The following is a 14,375-nucleotide window of genomic DNA, read 5'->3' as shown; positions in this document are numbered from 1 at the left end:
TTACGTACAGAGACCAAGCTCACGTTGAGTCCTTATTACCATTTTATAGTGAAGTATTGACTCTTAAAAAAAAAGAAAAAAAGGTAAACTTTAAGTGGCTTGCTTTGCCGTCATTAAAAGCTCGGGTGATTGTGCTAAAATCATTCGTTCACTCCCTCATTCATTCATTGATTCATTCAACAACTACTAAGTGAACGCTAAGTGCTGGGCATGTCCTGCACATTCTGGGTTCAGCAGGGAGTAAAAGAGACAAAACTCCTGACCTTCAGGAAGCTTCCATTCTAGTGGGGGATTCAGACGTAAACAAACAAGCAGTACCCCTGTTGTGCCACATGGACACAAGTGTGGGGCACAGAACCAGATGGACGGAACCAGGGAGGGTCAGCCGTGAGGGGGTGAGCTTCCCTTAGGCGCCATTTTACTGGAAAAGGTGTCTGCATTTCTAACGTATATTTAAAATCTAAGTCTTGCGTTTTTACTTCAGAGATCTAAGCCTCGCCTGGAAAGGTGACTGCTGAGATCTTCAACCGAGACCTAGTTATGCTCAAATTAATTACTTAAATATGAAGATAAATTCATTAATTTGTTAGACGTTCCAATTATAGCTCTAATTTAAAACACACACACACACACACACCCTCAAGATCATTTTTTTCCTGGGTCTAATTTGTCAAGATTCTGATGACATCATGGTGCTCCCCAGAGCAAATTACCATTGAGAGAATTCCTTGTGCTAAATCTGCCTCTGCAAACACAGTCCAGAGTGATTTCAAAGGACCTGTTCTCTACAGAACAGCTTAGAAATAAAGCCCCTTTCCCTGCAGAATGGAGGTAAGCACAGTTAAAGGACTGGAATATTCCCTTGCTGCATTCAGGGAACTTCTATGTAAGAGTAATTTATCCAGGATGGACGACACTTTTCTTGGCAGATGATAAGTGCTACTGGGAAACCGGGAACAAGACATGATGAAGACTCAAGGTGGCCCCACGCCCACATAACCTAGTGATAGAATGAAATTGTTTCTGGTCACTCTTATTATAGAAAGTTAATCTCAAAACATCTTTGCTTAGAGGTATAAACAAACGGTACCTTACCATAATCATCAACCACAATACACTTAAATATCCAAAAGCCGTAAAACCTTAGAAAAATTAACAGTGACAATACTTAGTGAATTAAGAATCATGATCTATTTAATACTCGATGTTATACAGTGTACTTTGGAGATCCTAGGGCACTCAAATATTGTAAATAAAACTATGGCTGGGCGATTCTTCAGTGCTGTTTGTAATATAAATGTATAAACACATTTATATCTCTTGGCAAGCGAAATGCAATGGTAAATTCCTCACCAGGACTGGCTCTGTACTTCGCGGGGACCAGTACAAAATGAAAATGCAGGCCCCCCTGTTCAAAAATTGTTGAGAATGTCAAGATGGTGACAGCAGAGCATTAAGAAAAGTGGGGTGCCCTACAAGACGGCACACGCCCCTGACACTGGTGTTCCTGACACTGTAATACTCTTCAACTTCCAAACTCACCTCCAAACACTCCAAGATATGAGGACATACTAACAAAATGCTGCTGAGTCCATCCATTTTTATGTATGTGTTGGTTAAAGACTTTGAAGTGTTATACTGAACTTCAGCATGCCAGATAAAACTACAGCAACTGATGCCATTTCCCTCTCTCTATTAGAAAGGACTTTGTGACCCATACGCTTTTTCAGCTTTACAAGAAAATTGGAAAATTCACTGCATTAGGAATATCTTGAGAGACATTATCTATTTTACCTTCTTCATGGCCAAGTTGCTTATTTTTAGCTCTCTTCCTGGCCTCGATTTTATCCGTGTCTGCATTTACTGCTTCATAAACAGTTTCCGCTACTTCCTGCTGCCAGCGTTCAGAGATTACCAAAGGGAAGTTCTTGTATTGTTCTTGGTCGCAATCAAGAAGCTTAGTATTTTAAGAAATTGAGATAGTTATGATTAGCAAACTTATAAAGGCAACAGATTCAGCAACATGAGAACTATATGCAGGAAGGTAACTAACTAGATGATGGCATATAATCATTCAGAATAATTTATTAGGTGTTATACATGTCTACTAATGACAATCAAGTAACCAGCACCCACAAATGGTTAGCGCTGATGAGCCCCTCACTTTCAGTCCTGGATCAGTTAGATTCACCCCGTTCTTCTAAACTATCTTCGGTCCATTTTCACCCATGAAAGGTATCACATACAGGATTCTTACCTGAAGTACTAAATAGATGCTGACCAAAAAGAAAAATTAAAATTTCAATTATGGTGACGATCTTTTATTTATATTGGAAACAGACTCCTACACTTTTAGAAACAATTGAAAGGGAGGAGCCAAGAGAGCCTTCCAACCACCTTCAATTAATCTGAAAAGTGACAAAAACAAAAGGTAAACTAGGCCGAATTTACCATTCATTCTACGAACCTTCCAGCTAATCCAAATTTCATAGTATCATCAAATGTATAAGCATTAAGCTCAAGAAACATGGCGAGTTCAGGCAACTTAGCCTGGAAGAGGTGCTGTCATAAAAATTACTTAATGACAGCATTTCTCTTCTAAACTGTTACTCAACATTCTTCATTCTTCCCCCTAAGTGAAGCTGCCCTCTGAAAGGGAGCCACGAAAATGGTTTTATGCACCAGAGCTATGGTTTTGGGATAGAAAGGCTAGTGACTCTACTGAGAGAGAATAATGCGTGTCCTTCAAGAGCACAAATCCCTTTAGAAACGTGCTCTGCTCACTCCTTTGCCTGAGAGATAAGTACAGGTGGTCCATGACCTAAGATGGTTTGACTTAAGATGGCCTGAGTGCGATAGACATTCAGGAGAAATCATATTTCAAATTTTGATTTTTGATCTTTTCCAGGACTAGCGATATGGGGCACGATACTCGCATGACACTGGGCAGGACAGCGAGATGGTTTTGCCCACCTGTAGGTGAATGTGTTCTGAGCACGTGTCAGGTAGGCTGGGCTAAGCTATGATGTTCAGGAGGTTGGGTGCGTTAAATGCATTTTCAGTTTACAATATTTTCAATTTATGGGGGTTTATCGGGACGTAACCCCATTGCAAGTCAAGGAGCATCTGTACCGGGTAGATATTATAATAAGCAAGTTACTTAGAAGGAAAAGGAAGAGCAAAAAATGAGGCACTGACCCAGGACCTTGAGCAAATCAATGAAACACCGGAAGAACTTGTATCTGCATCCCGATCCAGGGGCTCTCCACCTACTCTTACTGACCTATTATGATAATGTGCTGATTTTAAGATCACTGATTCATAGAAACTTACCTCTTTCAGTTTTCATCAGACGTCCTAACTAGGCCCAGAGCTGAAATCCTCAGCTGTTTTGAGCGTGAGCACTAGCAGTGTGTGCACACCCATGAGAGTAAGTGTGTGTCTGTGTATGTGTGTGTGTCCGTGCACACGTGCTGGGGTGTTAAGAGTACCAAGGCCGGAAGAGCTCCCTGCGATTAGGGACACTGGGGCACATTCTGAAGTTTGGCAAAAGTAAAAACACTTTGTTTGCCACAAAAACTTTCCAAAGTAGTTGTTATGAAACAGTCAACTCTGCTTTACACACAAACCTTTCAGCTCCTGTAATTTCAGCAAGCCTTGACTGTTATGGCTTGGCCTGTGTTGTTTAAAATGATTAAAACACAGAATAAAATTTATATTATATGTGAGGCTTTTTAAAAAAAAAAAAGAAAAAGAATAATGCATTATTTGGGCTGTTTACTTAAAGAATAGTTTCTTAAAATGCAGATGCCCCAGCGGGATGAGGCTGTCCTGGGGCCAGAACCCGGGCTACTGGCTGCCAGTTGCAGCCCTGCCACATGCCACTTCCTGTCGTAAGTGTGCTCATTCTCAGCTCTTGGTCAGGAAGAACTAAAACCACAATGATAGAAGCTACTAGCGTAAGAATCGACCACATGCCAGGAAGCTTACACACGTTATGTCATTTATGCTCAGAGAAGTCTTGATAATGAAACCAGTCACCTTACTGGGGTGAAAAGCAAAGCTCGTGAGATTACCGAAATGGCCCCATTCACTCAGCTAATGTGTGCAGATGTGAGCCCACTCCACGTGACGGCAAAGCCCAGATTAGGGTTTACAGAATTTGAAGTATAGAAATCTCTTTCTAATATCTCTTTCAAAACTTTTCGTGGGCTCCCACATCGTAAGCATTTTCCTTTTAGCACCCTTTGCGGTAGAATAGTCCCTGACAAACTTCTGTCGGGACAGCAGCAATCCTTTTAGATAACTTTGAAAATGGATTGCTCCCCAAAGCACTGCTGGAGGCTGGGCCTTCCACGCCTGACTCATAATGTCTGTCCAGGCTACAAAAGATGCCTAGTGCTCACTGCTGTCCCCCAGGAGAGCCGCTGACGCGCTCCACGTGTCCCCTTCACCTCACTTCCTGCTCCTGGGAAGACGATACCTGTGGGACTCAGCCCCCCCTCTCCTGACACCAACTGCCACCCGCCCCCCACCCCTGTCCCGTTGCTAAGAGCACTGGGCCTCCTCATGCTGCTCTCCTTCCCCACCGTCTTCACGTCTTCCCCCAGCCACTTCTCCACCCTTTCTGTCCCCGTATCCTACTTGGTTCCAGTTCTGTGTGTGTCTGCTGACAGCTCCTGCCAGACCCTGGCATTTCACTTGTCAGTCTTTTGTCTACACCTCGCAGCTGTGTGTTAACAGGGCTGCAGCCTTCTGGAGGGGAAGTTACTTCGTGGGAAAAATGAAGGGTATACATGCAGGCAGCTGGGAGGAGACAGGGACCATGTAGGAGAAACTGGGGAGACCCTGGGGGAAGCTGTGAAAGCGGGGCAGACGAGAGCTTGACTCGTAGTGACACACTTTGACTTTGCAGCCTAAACAGGAGGGTTTTCCCTTATGACTCACCAGCTGTAATTATATCTTGTCTACTTGGAAAGATAATACGAACAAAAGTTTGAAAAATGCAGAGGATTCTATTTAAAAAAAAAAGGTGATTATTTCATTTTTGATTGACAAATGCAACACGATTCATGCTGCTTGCCCCCCTCAGCCTAACACAGAAAGATCGAAATACTTAGGATTAAGCTGACTGGCTCTTGGGCACGAGGAGAAGTATGTTTGCTTTCACACGGTTGTTATTTCCTGCTTCCTATACATTCGCATTTTATTTCACTGACAAATATATCCAAATCAGTCAAAATGTGACCATCTTGCAGTTTATCAAATATAAAGTGATTGGTCCAAAGAAAGCTTTCATAGTTTCTAATTTAGGTCCTTGACGTCTATAGTCTTCAAACATGTAGGCATTCGTTTATAAGTTACATTCCACAAACAGGCCCATACTAAGATGATCATGAAGACTGATTTCCAGTAAAAAACCCCTCTACCCTCCGAAAACACAGAAAAAACATCACGTGTGTACCTTAATGCCTTTGGTGTCCTCTTCATCAAACGAGCCGATGTCAAAAGCGTCAGCAGCATTGACTTCTCCCCGGGGTGGAATCAAGGGTGGAGGGTACTGGAAGACCCGAGAAGTAAGGTTCAGTTACCAGACGACCTATGGCCCCGTCCCAACCTACCTTTCTCTACAGAAAACACAGTGCAAGATCTCAGTCTGCTATACTCTGGGCAGCACTGCGGCCAAGCTCATACGCATCGCATTACACGTTTCACAGATGAGCTTGCGCACTGGATGGCCTCAAAGGAAGACCCCAGATTGTAGGCAAATTTAAGGAAGAGAAAAGAAGACTCACGTCCAGTCTTAAGTGATTATTCAATATAATGGAGTCTCAGGACTGCCCATTCCACCAGCGCAAGAAGGTGCCTTAAGAAGGCAGGTTCTCTCAGGTGATGAAGGCACCACACTCCACTGGCTGGAGCCTGAAAGTACCACAGGGCAGGCAGAGGGCTCCACACCCCAAAGGTTCTGGTGCCCACGGAAGCAGAGTTCACTCTCATTCCAATCAGGCAGGACTAACAGCTCATGATTCCCCCACAGTCTGAATTCTCGCAAAAGCGAGTCCAAAGCTGATAAGCAACACTTAATTTAAAAAACACAACAAAACAAAACAAAAAAACCCACTTCAATTTGTGGTGTTTTCCTATATCAACGAGAATATAAAAATATCTCAAAATATGGAAAGAGAATTATGTTGATATATAATCATGCTAATTCTTACATTATATGGTACTGGCCAAGAAGGTATATGTAAGTATACAACATTTTCATATAGAAAAATATAAAAATACAGTCACATATTGAGATAAGTCAAGAGGATGAGCGGAAGCTAAAAGAGTCTCAATTATATGGATATTTGAATTAGCTAGATAATAGCTCCATTTCACCATTTATTAATTTACACAGAAGATATTTTCAAAATGTTTAAATGAGGGAAATGAAGAGAGAAATTGCCCCCAAAGGAGTCAGCCACATGGCCACACCGGATAGAAGAGCAAGAAGGACACTGTGGACAGGGACCCTGGGGACAGAACCGGAGATGGAGATGCAGACAGAGACGGGGGTGCCCAGGGTGGGGTCCCGGAGGGAGTACCTTTTGTAAGTAGACATGCTGCCAGTCAATGCCTTTGAAAAAGCTGTGTTCTTTTAGTTCCTGTGCACTACAGAAGAGAGAGATTCATAATGGTGGTGAGTATGTATTTGGAAATCTAAGAAGTATTTTGTAAAAACTACCTCCCATTAAGAACACAGAGGAACAACTGTTTCCAGTTTCTTAAGAAGCACGTAAAATATGCTTCAAAGCAACGCAGGACACACTGTGATGTACAGAAATACTGCATGCCGAAGCTAGGAATAAAATGATCATTTATTTGGGACGTTTATTCCAGTTTAGGAGAACCGAGGAGTTGTTCTCAGACACACACACACACACACACACACACACAGATCAGACACACACACACACACACACACATACACACACACAGTGCCAAAAAAAAGTATACACAAATTAAGAAAGGAAAAAACTGTATTAATATATACCGATAACAAAAGATGAATCCAAGTCACGTTTGACTTCTGCAATGACAAGAGGTGCTCAAAGTGGTTACCATCAGCGTCCAGACACTTCTCATGACAGCAAACTACTGCTTGAGCATAGATAACATCTCTTAAAATGTGTATACATTTTTTTTGGCACTCCCGGTATATACCTCCAAGCAATTAGAAATTCCCCAGAGAGAAAAGTCAGTGATTAAGCTCAGGCACGTGACTTTGCCCCTTTCCAAAAATCACCAAAATGGCTGAAAGGGAACATGTAGGCATAAACCCACCACAAAGAGAGTGACAGAGGGCCATCAGCAGACAAGATGGGAAAGAACGGAGAGGCAGTGACACATGACAAAATGTAAGAGACTTCCCTCCCGGGGGACGGAGATGCTGAGTTCCAGACTTACGAGCGTGTGTGTGGGTGAGAAACAGGTTGAAGACAGAAGGTTGGCTGGAACTCGACATGGAACCCTTGACATAGACACATACGCACGCACGCACACACATGCACACACACATATGCATGCACACACGTACACCATACTTTCTTCCTCCACATCCAACCCCAAGACACCTGCAGCTAGGGGTATATTCTAATGGGGGGTGGAAACCTATGAAAGCTTCTACTTTTAGAAATTAAACTTGCTAAATTAAAAAGCAGTCAGTAAAAGGGTTGGAAATTTAAGCTATCAGACAGGAAAAGACAGTCAAAGCAAAGATGCAGATAATACACAAGGTCAAGAGCACAGACGGCCACTCTGAAATCCTAACGTCCAGGAGTTCTAAGAGCTAACCAAGGAAATGTCAGGTAAACAAAGTAAGCTGCAGAACATGAGTCTTCTGAGTAAAAGGGACTCTAAGTGGCTGACATGTGACTGATAACTGAGTTCCGTGACCAGCACTGACTGTTCACTTGTACATGATAAAGCAGTATCTGCAAAGTTCTGGGGGAAATCATTATCGATTTAAAATTCTATATCCAGCCAACATATGAGTGACGTCTGAAGACGGCAGGAGGGCACTCTGGATATGTAGGGATGCAGAAAGTTTTTCTCTCATCCCCCCCTCTATTAGGAGTTACTTGAGAACATGCTCTAGCTAATGGGGTGGCGAAAGGGGCCCAGGAAAGCAGAGGGCATAGGATCAAGTAAATGGCAGATTCAAACCAAGAGAGCAAAACCAGGGAGGTGTTGGACAGAATGATGCTGAATAGCAGAAACAGAGCACTCAGTTGTCATTGGAGCTGGTAGGTTTGAGTCCTGCCGTGAAAGAAATTCAGGGGGTAAATGAAAGTCCATATATATATATATATATATATATATACACACACACACATATGTGTGTATATATATATATATATATATATGTGTGTGTGTGTGTGTATATATATATGAACTTACAGTTCATTACCAGACTAGGTAGAAACTATAATGAACACACTTCCGGTGCCATGTACTATAAATCCTACCTCTTCATTTGCAACCTTTGAAACCAGCCTATGTGTACAGCACTAAGATTGATATGATTTTGCAAAATAGGGAGTAAATAGTATCAACTCAAGGAGATGTAAAAATCAAAATTAACAATGACAAAAACTAGTCAGTGAGAGAGAAGATGACAATGAAAGATAGGAATGCAAAGCCTTCATTTGATAAAGTGGTGACAAGACATGCTGTTTGATGGAACAAGGCACAACTAGGTAAGTATATAATTCAAAGCTACAAAGGTTAAGCAGAAGAGGAACCAAAAACAGTGTTTTGATTCTTTTGAGAAGGTGGTGGTAAGGGAAGGCTCTGTAGAAAGTAGAGGGAGCTAAATCTTCATCTATTATAGTAAGAATAGGTAATTTCTCAAATTAATAAATAAGGAAATATACATGTAACACATTATTTAGCTATCTATCTAACATACATATATAGTATATATAATATACCGGGGGTGTCAAAAAATGTACACATTTTAAGAGATGTTATCTATGTATTACTTTTCGAAGTTGAACTGAATTACGGCAGCGATGTGGAGTATGACGTTCGCTCAAAAGACGGCGTTCATCAAATGAATGCGAGCGTCATGCACTGCATCACAATCAATACAGTTTTTTCCTTTCTTATCATAAAATGTGTATACATTTTTTTGGCACCCTCTGTATACACACACACATATGCTATCTAACATACACATATGCACGCATATAGGTGACATACATACATATAACATACGGTTAACAGCTGTTTCTTATGTAAAGCAAACCTGGAGGCGGGGAGAAATAGGGGAAAGGTCTATTTTAAATACTCTATAAGCTTTCCAGGTGTTACTGGGTTTTTATGTTTTTTTCTTTTGCGGGGGATTGGAGGCAGGTAGAAAACATGTAGAAGATGGCAGTTAGTCAGTTATACATTGGAGAAAATATGTGAGAACTTGATCAGAATATTAAACTACCATAACGACCAATATAATCATTACTAAAACTTAACCAAACAAACTATGAAGTATCAGAATTCATTTCTACCACCTATAGGATCGATTTTTAAAGTGAAAAAGTTAGTGACTCCTTCAACTTGTTAATTACAAACCACGTGAGACAACAGACATATTTCCAATGTGATTTCCTCCCCCACCACCCCCATCAAAATGGAAGTTTATTACGGACTAGGAATGGTTTTTGATATACTGAAAAATGACTGTTTTGCTTTTCAGGTAAAGAGCCTGACAGCAGAAACACCAGCCTACCCGCTTCCGTGACAGCCGAGCCGCTTACTAACGTCTCGCTGCAGCAAACCCTCCAGAAGGGACTTCAGTTCAGGGCAGAAAGTGTCTGGAAGTTCCACATTCTGGGGGGGAAAAGAACACAATTTCAAAAATGCACTCATGGAAATGGTACCTTCACATCCAACCAGACTTACAGGCCACTGCTTGGATAAGGATAGTGTTAAAAATTACAGACTCATCATGAATTAATATTTACTCTAAAGAAACAAAACGGTTACTAATCATGTTCAGAGCCAATCCACAGGCCGGGGCCAGGTGAGAAGGTCAGAAGGTGTACTCACTCTTCTGCATCTCAGTAATTTCCCCTTTTATTTGATTTCTTTAGTTTTGTTCTCGATTTTCTATATCTTTCTCTGACTGATTGTTAGCAAATCTTGATTTTTTTTGCCTTGCTGTCTATTTCCATTAATTTTCCCTTTAGAAATTCTTCTAGGGACAGTATTTTCGTTTATTTAAGAAAGCACACTGTTACATTGGCTGTAATGGAAACACGAATGGAAATAAAAATAGAGTTTTTAATCTCCTTACCACGGTGAGTGTCATCCGGTCTATTTCATGCTTATCTTTGGTTTTATGTTGTCTGAAAGGGCTGTGACTGTGGAAATAAAGAACATTATGTTATAATATGGTATTAGCTAACTTAGCACATCTCATTGACTAATATTTGGGTCAAGCATTATATTCTGTCACTGTTCATGCAAAACCATGGAAAGACAAAAGCCAGAAGAATTTGCCATTTCCCTAGAAAAACTGTTGATCAGATATGCTAGGTCCCAAAAGAGCAAGGCTTATGCTTATCTGAACGGCTTCATCTCTCGTCCATGAAGTCGTGCCCCTAAAATATGCTTCAGCAAATATATTCCAAAGGATAGTTTAAAATATCATTAGGAAAAATTAACTAGCTGACAGGTAGTCCTGAAAATGAAGGTCATTTATACAATATTTATCACATTAGTGTTTGAGGTAATAATTTTCATATGATTTTTGTTTCAGTAAAATAGTTATTAGTCCCTCAAACAACCCAAGAACTGTAGTCAAACCAAAACATGACCAAGCTGAATATGCTTCCCCCCCAGAAACCAGTAATTCTAAGCGATACATTCCTTTGATGACGACAGACACAGACGAACCTCTGTGCCCCCCGAGCTTCCAGTTCTGGGGCCCCTCAGTCATGTTTTACTTAGGGAGACCCCAGACGTGAGACTCAGAAAATCTGGGTTCAAGCTGTGATGTGGCTGTTTACTGGCTGTGAGCCAGTCGTGTAAACCTTCAATATCAATTTTTTCATCTGTAACGGGGTAGAATGCCACATACTTCACAGAAATGGTGATGAGAACAACCAAAATAATGTTTATGCTAGTAGCCAAGACAAGGGCAGTATACGGTAGGTATCTAATGTGAAAATCATTTGTGAAAATAATAAAGATGAATCTTTATAAAGCAAATGTCTGCTTGATAAACTCTGTAAAACAAATTATTCTTACTCTTTACCACTCTTTTTAAACTCTGGAGAAGCTGGCTTTTAAAGGAAATCTTATCATTAAAAGAAACCAGTAAACATACAAATTAGAAAACCATGGCCTTATTTATTTATTTGAAAATTAAAGAAGGGATATATATGATTGAATTTTCTTATAGTAAGACATGCCTGTAAAATTATTAATTCTATAGATTTACTTATAAGGTACACATAACATACCCTGAGGCAAGGTATTATGTGAAATATTTTCAAGTTACCTCTATAAAATGGATTGGAATGTTGAATACACAAATCAATGGGATTTAGGAAAAAAAGAACTAAAATTCCACGTATCCTGGCACTACCATTTACTGCTACTGATTGGGCCATCCTTGTGAATTAGTTAAGTTATGCACTGAATACTCTCTTGACGAGGTTATTCCATTTCATAGCATTTATTATCTTAAATAAATTTTCAGTTTGTACAAGAGAGGGCACTCTAACACCTTATTTTCTTTCTTATCATACAAAGTAATTTCCATCTCTTGAAAATACTACTTTGAAAAAACAAATCTAAACAAGGTGAATTAGTTCCAAGCAAACATACACCAATCTTTGAAACAGATTTTGATTGGAAATATTGTTTTCATCCTAAAATTGTTTCCAAGGAGAAAAATGTAAAATTACTGCATTGTAAAAGCAAATAGACTGTAACAGCAAACAATATCTATCTGTTATTTACAGGATACTATAATTAAAAAAAAAAAAACTACTTGCATCATTCTTTTATGCAAAAAAACACAGAGGTATGAACATGTGCACAGTTCAAGAGAAAAGGAATAAAAGTTTATTAAATCTTACTAAAACCTCGGTCTCTCTGCTCGACGCAGCTGCTTCCACCCCGCAGACTTCCTTTATGTATAAAAAGGGATTTTGATTCGTTATAAAGCTCTCCTTCGTTTCAGCAGATCCTTCTGATGGGCTCCTGTGTGCAATGGCGGAGAACCCCATCCCTGTTTTTGACCCCATGTACTTGGCCTGCCTCTGACGCCGGAAGGAAGGGCCGTGCCCTGGCACTAGGAGAGAAAGACTGCTGTGTTCTGACAGAAACACTCTGTGCTAAATTTAAAAAGTCTTTCATGAGACCAGAGGGAGGCTTGCAAGGGAACTGGAGTTAACGTTAGCGGTGCCAAAAACATTCCCAGCACATGGGCCCAATCACGACAAATCCCATTTTATAAATAGAGCTATCCCATGTCAGACGCGAGAAGAAACGATAGGAAGTGCACTGCAGCTCTTCAATTCTGAGCGGCAGTGCTGAGAAAGTTTGGTCTTTCAAGTGAAAATCTTGGTGCACATCTGTTTCCAATGTAGTCTTGATTATTCTTTGTGAACAAAACCAAAGAGTCTGTTTCTATTTTGGAAACTGTTAAAGAAAACCTACGATAGTAATAATCTCCATTCGGAGGGGAGGCACGTGGTGCCCCCAGATCCTGTGTGATGGCAGCTGCTCCCGGAGGCAGCCCGCTTTAAATAGGAAACAGCGACAGGCCTGTCAACAGCTTCTAGCCTGAGCCAAGTTCTCCCAACGGCACATGTAACATTCTGGCCGCATCAGGGAATGTTAGGGGAACAAAAGTCGCATGGGCAGTGGTCAGACATGGCTTTTGAACTACAGACAGAGTGGGAGAGCTGCAAAGTTCCCCCAAACAAGTTGGGAAATCGTTCAAGATGTGATAAATGATGGACACACACACACACATGTTCACAATGAAACAATGAGTTCAAAAACAATACCTTTATAAGTGATTAAAAACTCCTACATTAAATACTAACTTTAGAGCACCCAAAAGATGGCATATTACATCAAATATGTGTTTTGAACCTAAGTCAGTAGGTGCCAAAATATTTATACACATTCCTTTTTTCCCCTACGTGTTACAAACTCACTAACCGCAGGCAGAGCTCACCTCTCCCCAGACCACCCCCTGGGTGCTCTCCCTGTGTCCGACACCTCTGGGGATAGACAATCAGTGGTGACAAGCTTCAGATCAAGGCTATTGTCACACTGATTCTTTCCCTTAAGAGACATCTGAAATGCAGATTGAGGCTCATGACCGTAGTTCCACACATTTGCAACGAGGACATATCTTCACACCCAGATGCTCTTCAGTATCTGACAAAGGCCTCGGAAGTGGAAGTCACGACCGGCACCCAAACACGTTGCCTCTGAATGGCTCAGTCCATCAGTGTGAGTGATGGCATGCGAACATGTTCTCCGGCCTGGACCACTTTCTCACATCCAGGCTCCTTTCCCCCATGCCCTGGGTCTTCTTCTAGGGTGTCCAGACAAGACGAGGGGTGCTGAGGGATGTCGCAGCAGAAGCAGTGGGGCGCACTGGTCAGTGTGAGAAGTATTCAATCAAAGAATAGAAGCGAAACAGACCCTTGGGACCCAGGTTTAACCTGAGTGCACAGATGTGGGAAGAGGGGAAGAGTCTTGGTCGGAGCAGTTTCTCATCCTCTGTCCTCGGTGCTGCTGACCTTTTGGGCTGGGTTGTTCTTTGTCGGGGCAGCTGGGGCTGTCCTGGGCATTGTAGGGAGTTTAGCAGTATTCCTGACCTCTGCCCACTAGCTGCCCGAAATAACCCTCTTCACGCTGTGACAACCAGCAATGTCTCCAGGCATTGCCAAGCACCCCGGGGTTGAGGATGAGCGCCGGGTCGTGGCTGGCACAGCGTCTGGTTCATTCCCTGAGGACCGACACTGTGGGTGTCCTGTGAGCGCCAGGGTGCCGAGGGGACAGGCTGCTCCCTAAACCCGCACCCAGGATGCCCTGCATTCACGGCTTTCCTCCCTCAGCCTCCTGTTCTAACTCGTTTCTGTTTCTTAGGCCCCTCATGCAGGAGAAGAGACAGCTACTCGGGCTCCCCTCTCTGCAGTGCATGCGAACAGTATAGGATGGTTCTATACATACTTTCAAGGTTTTCCCACTTGCAACCTGGTGAGAAAGTGAAACAGGTGCCATTATCTGCTCGTTTACAGCTGAGGGGATGAAGGCTTCTGGACACAGTCCCGCCTCCTGCAGACCCCGTCACA

General features: G+C 41.9%; 1 protein-coding gene across 5 annotated transcripts in view; it reads right to left on the bottom strand.

The window, feature by feature from the left end:
- GRK3 (G protein-coupled receptor kinase 3) overlaps nt 1–14,375 on the bottom strand; it is a 122,277-nt gene that overhangs the window by 12,431 nt on the left and 95,471 nt on the right. For all 5 annotated transcript variants that reach the window (XR_004422060.1, XR_004422059.1, XM_033097314.1 and 2 more), the window contains 5 exons: nt 10,346–10,412; nt 9,779–9,879; nt 6,594–6,660; nt 5,465–5,560; nt 1,795–1,957 (listed from right to left, as the gene is read on the bottom strand). Coding sequence is in view for 3 of the 5 variants with exons in the window: in XM_033097314.1 (XP_032953205.1) it covers nt 1,795–1,957; nt 5,465–5,560; nt 6,594–6,660; nt 9,779–9,879; nt 10,346–10,412 (494 nt within the window). In the remaining 2 variants the exon portion in view is untranslated. The remainder of the gene's footprint in view (nt 1–1,794; nt 1,958–5,464; nt 5,561–6,593; nt 6,661–9,778; nt 9,880–10,345; nt 10,413–14,375) is intronic.

This window comes from Rhinolophus ferrumequinum, chromosome 25, assembly GCF_004115265.2.
Source record: "Rhinolophus ferrumequinum isolate MPI-CBG mRhiFer1 chromosome 25, mRhiFer1_v1.p, whole genome shotgun sequence".
Classification (NCBI taxonomy): Eukaryota; Metazoa; Chordata; class Mammalia; order Chiroptera; family Rhinolophidae; genus Rhinolophus; species Rhinolophus ferrumequinum.
This window is presented reverse-complemented; position numbering and strand designations above follow the sequence as displayed.